We start from the raw sequence: 16866 nt of genomic DNA, 5'->3' as shown, positions 1-16866 counted from the left end.
GGTGCGCAGACCTAATGCAATGCGTAGGCTAAGCATTTGAAATTTCACATAGCAGTCACATACCTTGAAAGTGAACTTTATTAGTTTAACAGTTGAATTGAAAACCGAATTGTCTGTAGTCTCCTTATTTCATGTGACTGCTTAACAAGAGCACTTATTAGACATTCTCTGGCTTTAACAAACTGTTTCAACAATGTTTTCTTCTACGCGATTCACACGAAATTATCGTGAAGCTTCTGCACAGCGGCGCCATCGACTGGTCTGGCATATGCACTACAGCACATTTAGCCGGTTATTCCTCTGTGTGTACACGCGAGGTTTTTTCTTGCCGGAGTCGTTAAAGGTGTGAAAGCGGTAAGAGAAAATCCACCCGGCGGTGTCGTGTAAACGGCCTCAGTCTCCTATAGCGCCGGCGTCGTGTACATGCAAGGCGTAACCGTTAACAAAACCTCACTGGTTTCACAAAAAACGGCGTTGTGTGCACGGCCCCTTAGTCTCCAGAATTGTAAGTCAGAATGTAAACTGGGCCACGGATGGTAAGCACAATTACATCAGCTTAAAACGATCTAGCCTAGTATAACCTAAAACCTGCTTTATTAAAATGCCACAGCTCATAGGCTACTGATTTTTTTTATAAGAATAGGCCTATAGATATTAAGATAATAAATAATTATGCAAGTACTCTTACTTTTGATACTTAAAGTACATTTAAAAGCAGGTACTTTTTACTTTTACTTAAGAAGGGTTGGCATTGTGGAACTTTTACTAAAGTAAATATTTCTCTGCTTATTTGTACTTTTACCTACGTACTGAGTTTCAGTACTTCCTCCACCACTGACCTACACACACACACACACACAGACGGAGAGCATAATGTTGGTGTGTGTGTTTGTGTTTGTGTTTGTGTGTGTGTGTGTGTGTATGTCTATGTATAGTAGCTGCCTAATGTAGAATGAAAATGAAATATTTATCAAGGTTCATGGATATGGTGTGATTGTAAAGGAATTCTGAGAACCTCCTTGTCTCTGCTGACCTGGTGTTGGTATGAATGCACTGCATGGTGCAATGTGGCTGTGGGTCATACAAATTAGAGCTCTTTGTGTTAGTTTGTTTGTTCTCTCTCTCTCTCTCTCTCTCTCTCTGTGTGTGTATCTCAGTGTTGAGCTGTGTGGTGCACGTCCGAATGAATGAGGTATTAGGGTTAGGGTGTTATGTAGCGATTGTCTGATGTATGCATTATGTCTCTGAGTAGCCTGATTGATGCAACTGAGTTTGATTTTGTTTATGAATTTGTGTTTCCTTTTTATGTTTGCAACTGGAAGCAGGCCCTTTGTTTAGCGCTGCTGATACCCAGTGTGGCAGTGTTTGGCCCATTTTAACTGATTGTGTTACTGTTTTATTATTTATTTTCTTTAAATCTGATTTCATTGTACCACTGGCGGAGGTTCTCCATAGCGCTGCTGATCCTCAGTGTCTGCAGCCTGGTTTCAAAAGTATTGGTTTATATGGTGCATTTGTAATTTCTGTTTGTCCTGTTTTCATATGACCATATAGGCCTTTTAAACCTGTGGATCTCTAGTGCCGGGGCCATTAAGGTCACTGGCCAGTATTGTGGTGATATTATCTGAGCACAATCATATGAAGGGGAGGTGTAAGTCTTTCTCAGAAAGATTAACATAGAAACTCAAGCCACATGACGTACATGCAGACGTTGCATAGCTAAAATATACAAATGGCATAGCCACACATTCACTTCACTGTTGCATGGTGTTAGGGTTCAGGCTCTGATAGGCTGGACTTGTCACAATGTTGGGAGGAGCTACATCATCTCTTGCTGTATCTCACAAACTGCTCTAAAAGACAATCACACAGATCCTCTCTCTCTCCCTCTCTCTCTCTCTCTCTCTCTCTCTCTCTCAGTGATGAGCTGTGTGAGGTGTGATGAGATCACAGTGAGAGGACATGAGGGAGGAGATGCTGTCATCAACTGTACATGTCAGAAGGGTGATGAGTTCATCCAAAAGTACCTCCGGAAAGGAGAGTCTAAAGACCATGTTGTCATCTGGTCCAAAAAGGGGAAAGAGTGGACCCACAAAGAGAGAGTATCTCTGCAGGACAAGAAGGGGCGTACACATCTTCACTGTGACCATCCAGTAAACTGACCCCAGAGGGATGCTGGGATATATTGGTGTGGAGTTAAGAAATGGGGGGAATTCTGTATACCAGAGTGAATCTCACAGTAGGTAAGTCACATAAATGTGAAAAATACTTTTATTATTCACGGCACCACATCAAAATGTAAAGCTATTTGAAACCACTAACAAGGTGGAAAAAGAGCCTTAAATGTTGGTGATAGTGTGGAGAGGGTCTCTACAGACAAACATGTAAACTTGTAAAGTGTACAGAGAGGTCTAGGGACTCCACACTACCACCGTAGTGTACGGCTACTTTCAGTGACAATGATTTAAAAATAGTGATTTATTTTGATGTGGCTTGATGTCTGCTGCCTATAAGCCATTTTGTTGCTAGTACTAACAACGGTCTAGCTCAAAACTACTCCTATTTATGTTTGCTCCCAAATTATCATCCATAAATAGATTGTATAAATGATTGCTAAATGCTGCTCTCCTGCCAGTGTTGCTTGTGTGTATGAGCCCATAATGCTCTTATGAGATAAGACAAAGGTTGAAATTTTGCCTTTGTGTGTGTGTGTGTGTGTGTCTTGTCTTTCTCTATCTGGTGTTTAGATAGAAAGCCCAACAAACCGACAGCTGCCATTCCCACAGTCACTGCAGAGGTCACCACGGTTACTAACCCCAACACTGTACCTGGTAGGCTGATACAGATACAGCTACATTATTAATCAGTTGTCATTATTATTTTTTGTATAAATCATTGCCAATCTGATTTTTAGTTAGCAAGCCCAACAAACCAACAGCTGCCATTCCCACAGTCACTGCAGAGGTCACCACGGTTACTCTCCCCAACACTGTACCTGGTAGGCTCATACAGTAAGACATTTCTCTATGCGCTGAAGTGTGTGTGTGTGTGTGTGTGTGTGTGTGTGTGTGTGACAATAAGGACCTTGACATAATATTTTTTTTCAATTTCAAGTCACTGCAGAGGTCACCACGGTTACTCTCCCCAACACACCAGGTAGGTTGATACAGATACACTTTAATAATCAGTCAAAATTATATAGATAGATACAGTAGATATATACTTTATTGATCCCCAGGGGAAATTCAAGATATTATACAAATTATACAATACAAATTGTTACACAACATGTGATTTATCTGATTCAAGGATATACTTGGATTTACAAGTGTGTGGGAATATAGAGAGCTGCAGCACTGTGGTCCTTTCACTTCTCTTTCTCTTCATCTTAGAGTTCTGTGTCTATTTTTAATCTCCCATTTCAAATGTGTCTTCCTGTGTCAGTGTCCTCCACTAACGCAACAACCAGAACGCTGTCCAACATCACTGAGAGGACCACACACATCCAGTCTGATCAGAAGTCACCTACATCAGGTGGTGAGGGCATGGTCTTTATAATACCTTTCATTACTTGGGTTCTCTTTTTTTCTCCTTCACACACACACACACACACACACACACACACACACACAGAGAGGGTGAGAGAGAGAGACTTCTGTTCTTTCTTAAACAGACTCTCTCTCTTTCTCTGTCTACCACTCCCAACAGACATTTGAAGCCGTTCACAGACACCAGAATGAACGAGTTCACAGTAACGTTCAGCAGGCAGTAATACAGTACGTTCAGTTCACGTTCGCCCAAAATATGAACGAGTTCATGAACTATCATTCAATGAACGCATTCAGGCACAACACTCTATGTTACATCATTGGCACTTCATACACAACATAACTGAGCTATTCCCACATTGATTTCCGTGTTCCTACCCCACATACCATTATAGTCCTATGACATTACAGGAATATGTATAATATTAGAAGGGGGTCACTTGCGCCTCAGTCTGGATGGTGCTTACAAAACAGGATGCAGAAGTCAAAAGAGGAGACCCAAGGTCTAACAAGAACCAAGGAGCAGGACTGGAGCACACATCGCTGTAAGTGACTTCTATTAGCCGAGTGCAAACCGACTAACGTTTCTACGCCCATGTGTCAAAATCTGCACATGCTCCGGTCCTGCTCCTTGGTTCTTGTTAGACCTTGGGTCTCCTCTTTTGACAAAGTATAATATTTTCATGTGCATTTGTTGCAGAGACCTCATAATGCTAACTAACTGAAATGGCATCAATCATACAGAACTCGGCTCACTAAAATATGAGTTCGACAGACAAAAGGAGCTCATTTGGGATGGCAATAGAATATGTCATCCCTCTAGGCTTTGTAATTTGTGTTTGGTTTGCAGTAGTTGTTTAATACACATATGACTTGGCTGATTGAGTTTTCCTCTGCCACTACCAACGATTATACATAGGCAGAGCAAGATAGTTCCTCGTAGTTTATGTCTATGGGTGCGATATGGGGATCTAGTTCTGTCTGCATAGAGAGGCGTATTGTTGACGTATTGATGAGTGTATGTAGCAACCGGACAACAGCAGCAGAAGAAATAACAGGCGCACACCTGATATCAGAGCTATTGAGCGGAGCGGAGCACGAGCGAGCGAGGAGCGGAGCGGATGGAATTTTGTTGGAGCGCTCCGTTACCGCTTACGCCACGAGTGTTTGCCACCCTGAACTCACGTCATCTTCATGTAAGCAAAATCGCTAAAACTTTAACAAACATATTACCCATAATTGCAACGGCTTGACACAATCAGACCTTTGTTCAAGAGAAGATTTTGTAGTCTAGCATTCAGAAATAGGTAAGAGAATACAGATTACGAACACAGCGCACACTAGGCATCTGAAACACACGCACACACTATATACACTACTACTCTGCCCAAAGCCAAAGTGCAGTAACTGCATTTTTTGTGAAATACACTTTTTTACACCAATATAAAATGCCATATCCTCCGTTCAATCTATCAAAATCTCATTAATCTACTGAAACATTTCCTGAAGATATAGGGTTTTCATTTTACAGTATTTGCTAGAATACAGTGTGAAAGACAAACAACAATGCTGTTTTTTTCAGTTTGGAATTTTCGTAGATGCACTTTGACTTTGTAGGGCAGTACTATACAGGGGTGGACGCAGCCCCCCACACTAAAAGGATCAGACACGAGGAAGACCTAAAAGGCTAACACGCTCCACTAAAACACAGACATTAAAACAGTAAATTAAGGCATTAACACACACAAACAACCCCCAGAGTTCTCCCCCGTATCCCAGAATGCATTGTCCCAGAGTCCGTAGCACATTAGGAATAGTCCAGCATGCCGACGTTACAGTAAGTCTGTTGGAGATGAAGTCGCTAAATATTTTAGAAAGGAAACTGAAAGTCATGGGGCTTACAAGCGTACTATTCCTACAAAACAACTACATACTAACAATGTAGCGCAAAAACAACTATGTGGTGACACTGTTCCAGTGAGATTTATTTTGGAATTTAAGAAGACATATTTCGCGGAAACATGAGTGTGCTATGGAGAGCAAAGAAAAACGTGAGCAATTTGAATAGCCTATGCTTTAAGTAAGGCTGAAGTAAAACTCAGACGCTAAAACTGTATTATTTAGGCAATTAATCCTTTAGTTTTAGGCTTATGTGTATTGACGTTGGCAAGCTTGTTCGTTGTTGCACTGTCTGTGTTGCATTAGGCTATCTTTTACAATGCATGTTCTATGACATTGCCGTTGCTCTTAGTTCTAAGGTGAACAATTCGGCTTGTAGATTATTTCTCCCTCCTTTAGCGAGCGTGGAGCGATTTCACTGGAGCGGGAGGATTTTGAAGTGGAGCGGGGAGCGAAATTGAGCGGAGCGGCCTGACGTGAATTTGAGCAGAGGAGCGGCCGCGTGAACAGCCACCTGAGTGAGGAGCGGGATATTCGCACCGCTCAGCTCCGCTCACTAGCTCTGCCTGATATAAGGTCTATTTCCTCCAGACTGGACTGCTCAGAAATGCTAAAAATGTACCTGAACTATATGCTCTCACACACACAACTTTATGCTCTTACATACACAACTATATGTTCTCACACACACTATTATACTCTCTCATACACACATGTAAACAGAGTGTTGTAGTATTTGTGTGTGAGTATGTATGTGAGATTATGATAGTGACCTCTGAACTAGTAGAGTCGTGTTCTTGATCAGCTGTGCTGCTCTTTAATCCCACAGGCCATCTAGCTGTGGGTCTTGTTGTTGTTTCCGTGGTGATAATTGCTCTGCTGGTAGTGACTTTTAGGCTGATGAAGAGAAGAGCTGAGAAAAAAAGAGGTACACACACACACTCTCTCTCTCTCTCTCACATACACACACACACACACACACACACACACATACACACTGCACACACACACACACACACACACACACACACACATACATACATGTACACACCAAATCAATTGAATAGTTAAAGTGTAACTCCTGCCAAAATGCAACCTAGGGTCTTTTTGTGAATGTACCCGAGTCAAACTTTCGTGTTTTGTACTTCATCAACAGCTGACAGACCATCGAGGCCTCTGTCCTCAGCTAGACAATCAAGAGAGGTGAGTCTATGGCCTATTTAGTCTTTTTGTATGATTACAAATCAAGTATCCTTGTTTAATTTAAGCATATGCCATTTACTGCTGTAACATACAGTGTGTGCATTTCATTTACAACTGAGGATTACTGGTACTGTTTAAAAAAAATGTAACAGTTCATTTTAATTTATAACATTCAAAATATGAAATGTATTTCATAGCGGAATTCTGTCAAAGAAAATGATCCACAAAACTCCAACACCACCCAACCTGATACAGTCTACCAGACCCTGAACCCCAACACTACACAACCTGATACAGTCTACCAGACCCTGAACCCCAACACTACCCAACCTGATACAGTTTACCACAGCCTGAACCCCAACACTATTGGGATTCAGACTGTGGTAAACTGAGTTTACCACAGTCTGAATCCCAACACCACCCAACCTGATGCAGTTTACCAGAGCCTGAAACCCAACACCACTCAGCCTGATGCAATTTACCAGAACCTGAACCCCAACACCATCCAACCTGATATAGTTCCCAAAGGCTGACCCCCAACACGACTTAACCTGATGCCATTGACCAACCTGATGCTGTTTACCAGAGCCTCATGTCAGTGAGTGGAGTAGCAGGGCCTAGCAACATCAAGTGGATTTTATTAGGTAGCATACTGTGACATTAGGACCGCAGGGCCTAGCGCCATCAAGTGGATTTTCTTAGGTAGCACTGTGACATTAGGACAGCAGGGCCTAGTGACATCAAGTGGATTTCATTAGGCATACCTATAGCATACTGTGACATTAGGACAGCAGTGCCTAGCGACATCAAGGGGATTTTATTAGGCAGCATACTGTGACGTTAGGACAGCAGGGCCTAGCGCCATCAAGTGGTTGGTAGCATACTGTGACATTAGGAGATCCTGAGCTGAGTTCCTGTAAACCTTCATATGAAAAAGACCATTATAAAATGTCCTTTTAGAACCTTTTTGTTTTTATGCTTTTGGTTTGTTCTGAATTAAATATTAAATAATATACAATGTACTGACGTACAATAAAGCACAAATGTACTGATCTTTCCTCTTTATTGTTAGTTCTGCTTCAACTGCCAGTATGTTTTGGCCTTCTAAAGTTCACGTGTTATTACCTAATAACCTCTGTAGAGGGTGTCATTGTTCATTCATTTGTTTCATGCAAACGCACCCCTACAAATGTCTGTCTTTTATATGCATGTCTGCCTGTGTCCTGTCCAAGTGTAATCTCATCTCAATTTTGATGTATTGTACATTTAGACCAAAACACATCCTCTATTCATATAGTTTCTTATGATCCATCAATTGTAAATTGTAAATAGCCTATTGTATAATAAAAGTAATACACAGGATATCCTATTATGGTTTTCATAATGTGTGTGTGTGTGTGTGTGTGTGTGTGTGTGTGTGTGTGTGTCAGTGTGTGTGTGTGCGCGTGCGTGCATATGCGTGCGTGTCTGTGCGTGTCATGAGCAGATCTCTTCCCCTTAAATAGCCTGTGGTTTAACTGAAGCCCCCTGCAGCTAAAGGACAAACCAGAGCTACTGCAGCAGCAATGTGGTCAGAGCTGTGTGTTTTTTAGTTTAACTGAAGCTTCATGCAGTCACACAATGCATCTAGAGACTCTCTCTCTCCTCTCTCTCTCTCTCTCCTCTCCTCTCTCTCTCTCTCTGTCTCTCCTTGACTGGGTTGTTATTGGCTTGGAATGGATAAGGTATAAGTGTTGCAAACAGTGCTGTTTCATTGGTATTTACCCCTGGACATGGACGTCACTGGTGGTTATTAGACTCCTCCTCATGAAGATGAACATGGGCTGGAAAAAAACAGCAGCTATTTCCCCACATCCGCTTGTGACAATGAAGGCTCAAGACACTACAGACATGACAAATAGTGACAGATAGTGTGTCAGACATCAGAGAGACAGAGAGAGAGAGAGAGAGAGAGAGAGAGAGACTCACTGAGAGAACAAGGTGCAGAGTGCTGTGTTTGTGAAAGTAGACTAGCGGTCTAGTCGCTGCACATAAAGAAAAGGTGTGAGAGCCGATAGACGCGCTTCAGAACAACAGAGAGGAAAAGACAGAGAGAGCGAGAGACAAACATTGTTAGATAGAGAGAAAGGGAGAGAGTGGAATTATGGGACAGTAAAATGAGTGGAGGCAGGGGTACAGAGAGCTACTTCAAAACAAGGACAAGAGACTGATGAGGTCAGTGAGAGAGAGTGAGTCAGTGGTAATTATCTAAGTCAGTGAATTGTTTAGTAAAGACAGGAAATACACAACAGAGAGGGTAGTGGCCACCTCTCAGGGTGACTGAACCAATCAGGCATCACGTTTCATCAAGAAGGACTCTCCTCAGCTCAGGTAGGACTGGGGGACATCATCACCAGGCGATCTGGACATCGAGCTGATGAGACCATAAAATACCATTCTGTGGCAAAGCAAAGTTGAGCTGGATGAAGAGAGTTGAAAGAAAAGGCACAGATCAGTTTGAAAGCAGACAGATCTGCTATGTGACATTTCTTTTGATGAGCTTTTTTTATTGTTTCAGAGACCATATTTGATTCATGATGTATGTGATGATTGTTGGTCAGATCTAGAGTCCTACTGTGTGAGACTGCTATTGGTTAAATCAGCGAGGAAGAAGACTTATCTCTGAAATGAAAACCTCCATCAAGTTCACACTCCTCTCCCTTGCTGGTAAGAGATTTCGATTTGCATGACATTGTTTGGAGACAGAGAGCATATGTTGGTGTGTATACGGTGTGTGACACATTTTGAGCTTGACTGTGTGTGTCTGTGTGTGTGTGTGTGTGTGTGTGTGTGTGTGTTTGAAAACTAGTTGGTATTTAACAGGGTCATGGAAATGGTGTGATTTTAAATGAACTCTGAGAACTTCCTTGTCTTCCTTGCTGATCTGGTGTTGCATATGTGCATTAGTTAGTGAGGTATGAATGCACTGAATGGTGCACTGTGGCTTTGGGTCATACAAATTAGAGTCCTTTGTGTTCTCTCTCTCTCTCTCTCTCTCTCTCTCTCTCTCTCTCTCTCTCTGTTGAGCTGTGTAGCCTATTGTGCCTCCGAATGAATGACTGAATGAATGAATGAATGTATGTCGCAATTGTCTAATGTATGCATTGAGTCTCTGAGTAGTCTGATTGACACAACTGCGTTCAATTTTGTTTATAAATTTGCCAGTTTCCTTTTATGTTGCCATTTGGACCATTTTAACTGATTATGTTACTGTTTTATTATTTATTTTCTTTAAATCTGATTTCATTGTACCACTGACGGGGGTCCTCCATAGCGCTGCTGATCCTCAGTGTCTGCAGCCTGGTTTCAAAAGTATTGGTTTATATGGTGCATTTGTAATTTCTGTTTGTCCTGTTTTCATATGACCATATAGGCCTTTTAAACCTGTGGATCTCTAGTGCCGGGGCCATTAAGGTCGCTGGCCAGTATTGTGGTGATATTATCTGAGCACAATCATATGAAGGGGAGGTGTAAGTCTTTCTCAGAAAGATTAACATAGAAACTCAAGCCACATGACGTACATGCAGACGTTGCATAGCTAAAATATACAAATGGCATAGCCACACATTCACTTCACTGTTGCATGGTGTTAGGGTTCAGGCTCTGATAGGCTGGACTTGTCACAATGTTGGGAGGAGCTACATCATCTCTTGCTGTATCTCACAAACTGCTCTAAAAGACAATCACACAGATCCTCTCTCTCTCCCTCTCTCTCTCTCTCTCTCTCTCTCTCTCAGTGATGAGTTGTGTGAGGTGTGATGAGATCACAGTGAGAGGACATGAGGGAGGAGATGCTGTCATCAACTGTACATGTCAGAAGGGTGATGAGTCCATCCAAAAGTACCTCCGGAAAGGAGAGTCTAAAGACCATGTTGTCATCTGGTCCAAAAAGGGGAAAGAGTGGACCCACAAAGAGAGAGTATCTCTGCAGGACAAGAAGGACATACACATCTTCACTGTGACCATCCGTAAACTGACCCCAGAGGATGCTGGGATATATTGGTGTGGAGTTAAGAAATGGGGGGGAATTCTGTATACCAGAGTGAATCTCACAGTAGGTAAGTCACATAAATGTGAAAAATACTTTTATTATTTACGGCACCACATCAAAATGTAAAGCTATTTCGAAACCACTAACAAGGTGGAAAATAGCCTTAAATGTTGGTGATAGTGTGGAGAGGGTCTCTACAGACAAACATGTAAACTTGTAAAGTGTACAGAGAGGTCTAGGGACTCCACACTACCACCGTAGTGTACGGCTACTTTCAGTGACAATGATTTAAAAATAGTGATTTATTTTGATGTGGCTCGATGTCTGCTGCCTATAAGCCATTTTGTTGCTAATACTAACAACGGTCTAGCTCAAAACTACTCCTATTTATGTTTGCTCCCAAATTATCATCCAAAATAGATTGTATAAATGATTGCTAAATGCTGCTCTCCTGCCAGTGTTGCTTGTGTGTATGAGCCCATAATGCTCTTATGAGATAAGACAAAGGTTGAAATGTTGCCTTTGTGTGTGTGTGTGTCTTGTCTTTCTCTATCTGGTGTTTAGATAGAAAGCCCAACAAACCGACAGCTGCCATTCCCACAGTCACTGCAGAGGTCACCACGGTTACTAACCCCAACACTGTACCTGGTAGGCTGATACAGATACAGCTACATTATTAATCAGTTGTCATTATTATTTTTTGTATAAATCATTGCCAATCTGATTTTTAGTTAGCAAGCCCAACAAACCAACAGCTGCCATTCCCACAGTCACTGCAGATGTCACCACGGTTACTCTCCCCAACACTGTACCTGGTAGGCTCATACAGTAAGACATTTCTCTATGCGCTGAAGTGTGTGTGTGTGTGTGTGTGTGTGTGTGTGTGTGTGTGTGTGTGTGTGTGTGTGTGTGTGTGTGTGACAATAAGGACCTTGACATAATATTTTTTTTCAATTTCAAGTCACTGCAGAGGTCACCACGGTTACTCTCCCCAACACACCAGGTAGGTTGATACAGATACACTTTAATAATCAGTCAAAATTATATAGATAGATACAGTAGATATATACTTTATTGATCCCCAGGGGAAATTCAAGATATTATACAAATTATACAATACAAATTGTTACACAACATGTGATTTATCTGATTCAAGGATATACTTGATAGAATTAAGTTGTGTTTGATAGGAGAAATGTTTAATATCTGTATGCAATTCTGAGGTGGCACTAGACTGAGCCAGACACACTGTGGGAATATAGAGAGCTGCAGCACTGTGGTCTTTTCACTTCTCTTTCTCTTCATCTTAGAGTTCTGTGTTTATTTTTAATCTCTCATTTCAAATGTGTCTTCCTGTGTCAGTGTCCACCCATAACGCAACAACTGCACCGCTGACCAACATCACAGAGTCTGATTCCACATCAGCTGCATCAGGCGGTGAGATGTTTATAATACATTTATCTTTTTTATATTTCTTATATACACAGACACTCTCTCTCTCTCTCTCTCCCTCCAACACACACACACACACACACACAAACACACACACTCAATTGTTGGTCAGATCTAGAGGGTGACACTGCTATGGATTAAAACATCAAGGAAGTAGATATATTTTAAATGAAAACCTCCATCAAGATCACACTCCTCTCTCCCTTACTGGTAAGAGCTTTCATATTTTAATCACATTGTTAGTAGACAGAGTGTTGGTGTGTACCTCTGAGATTGACTGTGTGTGGGTGTGGTACCTTTACATGGGGTATAATCATTTAGCAGACTGTTTACCCAAGTAACATGTAGGATTTATTTAATAGGAGACATTTTTAATATTCGTATGCAGATACCATTAATCTTTTGAGATCAATTCTGAGGTGGCACTAGACTGAGCCAGACACACTGTGGGAATATAGAGAGCTGCAGCACTGTGGTCCTTTCACTTCTCTTTCTCCTCATCCTAGAGTTCTGTGTCTATTTTTAATCTCCCATTTCAAATGTCTCTTCCTGTGTCAGTGTCCTCCACTAACGCAACAACCAGAACGCTGTCCAACATCACTGAGAGGACCACACACTTGCAGTCTGATCAAAATCAGAAGTCACCTACATCAGGTGGTGAGGGCATGGTCTTTATAATACATTTCATTACTTGGGTTCTCTTTTTTTCTCCTTCACACACACACACACACACAGAGAGAGAGAGAGAGAGAGAGAGAGAGAGAGAGAGAGACTTCTGTTCTTTCTAAAACAAACTTTCTCTGTCTACCACTCCCAACAGACATTTGAAGTTCGCCTATACAAAAAATCTTTGACCATATAAGGAGATCTGGTATCCGATAATAAATAAAGGTTGAATGAAATGAATGAGTCATGTGAATCTCCTTAACTGGACAAATATGGCAGCTTTGGGTAATTTGTGTAGGCAAACTTCAGAGGTAATTTCATGTAGAAGTAAGATTGACACCTTGTGGTCATGGCTGGAATTACACTCAATCCCATGCTTACTATACTAATCACAACCATAATGGGTCATGCTGAGTCAAATCAGATGAGGTTGTTATTTTCAACATCTCATATTTTGTATGAGCCCATAATGCATGCTCTTATGAGTGTGTGTGTGTGTGACAACAAGGAACATGGCTCACCAGAGTTATTCTCCCCAACACACCAGGTATGCTAATATAGTTAGAGCTACACTACACAGACTTACCTGCTATTACTGTTTACTCTTGTTGGTGTAAAGCACATTTAATGACCTCTGTGTATGAAATCTGCTATAAAAATAAACTTGATTTGTCTTGACCAATAGCTGTGATCTTTTTCACTTCTCATTCTATTCATCTCAGAGTTCTGTGTTTATTATTTAATCTCCATTTCAAATGTGTCTTCCTGTGTCAGTGTCCACCCATAACGCAACAACCAGAACGCTGTCCAACATCACTGAGAGGACCACACACTTGCAGTCTGATCAAAATCAAAAATCACCTACATCAAGCGGTGAGGGCATGGTCTTTATAATACATTTCATTAGTTCATTTCATTTCATTTTCTCCTTCACACACACACACACACACACACACACACACACAGAGAGGGTGAGAGAGAGAGAGACTTCTGTTCTTTCTTAAACAGACTCTCTCTCTCTTTCTCTGTCTACCACTCCCAACAGACATTTGAAGCCGTTCACAGACACCAGAATGAACGAGTTCACAGTAATGTTCAGCAGGCAGTAATACAGTACGTTCAGTTCACGTTCGCCCAAAATATGAACGAGTTCATGAACTATCATTCAATGAACACATTCAGGCACAACACTCTGTGTTACATCATTGGCACTTCATACACAAAATAACTGAGCTATTCCCACATTGATTTCCATGTTCCTATTAGCTACCCCACATACCATTATAGTCCTATAACATTACTAAATGCTCATATGCTAACTAACTAGCTAACTGAAATGGCATCAATCATTCAGGACTCAGCTCACTAAAATATGAGTTTGACAGACAAAAGGAGCTCATTTAGCATAAATAATACACATAGGACTTGGCTGATTGAGTATTCCTCTGCTACTACCAAAGATTATACATAGGCAGATCTAGACAGTTCATCATAGTTCATGTCTATGGGCGTGAAATGGGGATCGAGTCTGATGACCGGATGTAGCAACCGGCCATCAGCAGCAGAAAAAAATAACAGATGCACACACGCACACATCCCACACACACTACATGATAGTGACTTCTGAGCTGGTAGAGAGACGTGTTCTTGATCAGCTGTGCTGCTCTTTAATCCCACAGGCCATCTAGCTGTGGGTCTTGTTGTTGTTGCCGTGGTGATAATTGCTCTGCTTGTAGTGACTTTTAGGCTGATGAAGAGAAGAGCTGAGAAAAAAAGAGGTACACACACGCACACACACACACACACACACACACACACACACACCAAATCAATTGAATAGTTAAAGCATAACTCTCGCCAAAATTCAACCTAGGGTCTTTTTGTGAATGTACTTGAGTCAAACTTTCGTGTAAATACATAATTACATCGGAAGCGCCACTTTTAAGCTTGGTCATATTGCCATTTTTGGGCCAAATGGCCTTTTTGAATAGGGTCACTACTATTTTGATGCAAAATCACATCAAAATCGCTATTTTTAAAACACTAAGAAGGCTTGACACATCATGAAACTTTAATCGAAGTATCACGTGTATCTCTACACATGAACTCGAGCATTGAGAACGTTGTTTGAGTACACAGAGAACAACTCACTTGGTTTTTCTGCTCGCCACCATCTTGCCAAGAAGTGAGTTGTCCAAAACCTTTCTTTTTAGTAAACTCTGTACACAAACAATGTTCTCAATGAGAGTTACGCTTTACGTTTCGAATTTGATTACCTCAGAGAGCATTTTATAAAGCCAATGACAATTAAATAAAAAACATGACCTGACTTTACATTTTATTACCATGTTTAGCATTACCCACATCTCCTTCTGGAAATATCAGACCAGTGAGTAAAACCCTTTTTAAATGTGACCATCTGCATGTTTTTGGTGTGTCATTAGACTTTTTGATTTTCATTTCTTTCCTTGGTCCACTAGGACTCGTGTGTGTACTCAGAAATACAGCCTACATCACCGCATGACACTGATGGACCCAACCAGAGTGACCAATGGAGCAGTCCAGCTCTGACATCCATCTATGCCCTGGCAACACTTCCAGCTCCTGACCATGACCCTGCCAGTGCTAAAGCAGCCAATCAGCTCCCTCAACCCACCACCTCCAACATGCAACCAGCCAATCATCTTCCTCAACTCACCACTGCTGGTGATGGCATTTACTACCTGGCAACCAATCCGATGCCAGCTCTGCATTCATGTACGACCTCAGCAACCAATCAGCACTGTGAGTCTGGCCCTGCCACTGCTGCCACTGACAGTGATGACATCTACTCCCTAGCAACCAATCCGACGCCGGCTCTACAGACAGGTGCTTCTGCATCCTCAGCGACCAATCAACAGCGTGTGTTTGACCTTGCCAACTACTCCAACATCACCTCGGCCAATGACAATCCAGATGGTTCTGAATACGCCATGGTTGTCTTCAGTGATGAGCCAATTGGCTCTGATTCTGCCAGTTTCTCCAAAAGTGGCACCTCCCCTTAGCTAGAAATGGTAGGAGATCTTGGCCAATAGCAAGTGGTGATGCATGGTGTTAGTTTGTTTCTCAAGCTACGCAAAACGACTAACCACAAAAGGTCGTGAAAACTACCAGAACACACCACAACCAGACATTTTGATGCTACTTCAAAATCAGCATGTAGTTTCCTCTTCTTTGTCTGAATCGGTCTCAACAGAGCCTGTTTATGGAGAGCCTGTCGACTCCCTATCCACCCCTACCTATTCTATCCAAATTGGTTGCAGTTCACCCATAGTTCCCTTAAGGCCGGTAAAGAGCGAGTCCCAAATGAATGGGAGTCTACGGGGCTATACGGCGATAGACATTTTTTCACTTGCTTCTCATCAAAAAACTATTAGTACCCCTGTGCATTTATTCTGGCATATTGATCACACAATGTAATAATATATATATATATATATATATATATATATATATATATATATATATATATATATATATATATTTTTTTTTTTTTTTTTTTTTTTTTTTTTGCTTTTAAACAAGCAACATGTTTTTTGTTGTTATGTTACAGGATGTGAATAGCTCAGCTGTGTAATAGACACTCTGAATAAGGTATGCTGTTTGCATCAATGTACAGTTAGAAGTGGATGCTATTCGTACCCTGGTGTTTATAGTACTGCATGCTATTTACACCCTGGTGCATGAACTAGCTAATTGTTGCAATCAAAACTTCCGTTTTGAGAACCGATTTCTTGTTCAAATTGCGCGCCTTCTCTCCAAAGACGTTGGTACACATGCACACTCACTCTGCCAAAATGCATCACATGGGTATTGGACCCCAGCCACCCACATGCCAGCCCTTGTCTGTAACCACTGCACTATCTGGTTCCACAAGGAAATAGTGTATAGCTCAGCTGCGTGGCCAAGGCTATTCGTACCAGGGGTGTAAATAGACACTCCGAATCTAAAATCTCCATCGATTTGTAGACCAAAAACATCTCTATATATATGGTGGTTTATACACAGGGTATCAATAGGGTATCAATA

At 41.5% G+C, this 16866-nt stretch overlaps 1 protein-coding gene across 1 annotated transcript; it reads left to right on the top strand.

Annotated features, from left to right (window-relative positions):
• Positions 1–10428: 10428 nt before the first annotated feature.
• Positions 10429–16237, top strand: LOC125298234 (mucin-2-like). The gene is made up of 10 exons (XM_048248939.1): positions 10429–10747; positions 11245–11328; positions 11412–11495; positions 11642–11683; positions 12043–12117; positions 12691–12789; positions 13573–13671; positions 14478–14576; positions 15153–15187; positions 15279–16237. The coding sequence occupies exons 1-10, from the start codon at positions 10429–10431 to the stop codon at positions 15840–15842; spliced, it is 1500 nt and encodes a 499-aa protein (XP_048104896.1). The 3' UTR covers positions 15843–16237.
• Positions 16238–16866: the final 629 nt, after the last annotated feature.

Source organism: Alosa alosa, chromosome 7 (genome assembly GCF_017589495.1).
Source record: "Alosa alosa isolate M-15738 ecotype Scorff River chromosome 7, AALO_Geno_1.1, whole genome shotgun sequence".
NCBI lineage: Eukaryota > Metazoa > Chordata > Actinopteri > Clupeiformes > Clupeidae > Alosa > Alosa alosa.
The sequence above is the reverse complement of the archived record's forward strand: the minus strand, read 5'-3'. Positions and strand labels throughout refer to the sequence as shown.

Coding starts and splice junctions, on each gene's coding strand:
- LOC125298234 (XM_048248939.1), top strand. CDS start 10,429: ATGAGTTGTGTGAGGTGTGATGAGATCACAGTGAGAGGACATGAGGGA. Junction 10,748..11,244: donor CAGAGTGAATCTCACAGTAG/GTAAGTCACATA, acceptor TCTGGTGTTTAG/ATAGAAAGCCCAACAAACCG. Junction 13,672..14,477: donor AAAATCACCTACATCAAGCG/GTGAGGGCATGG, acceptor TTAATCCCACAG/GCCATCTAGCTGTGGGTCTT.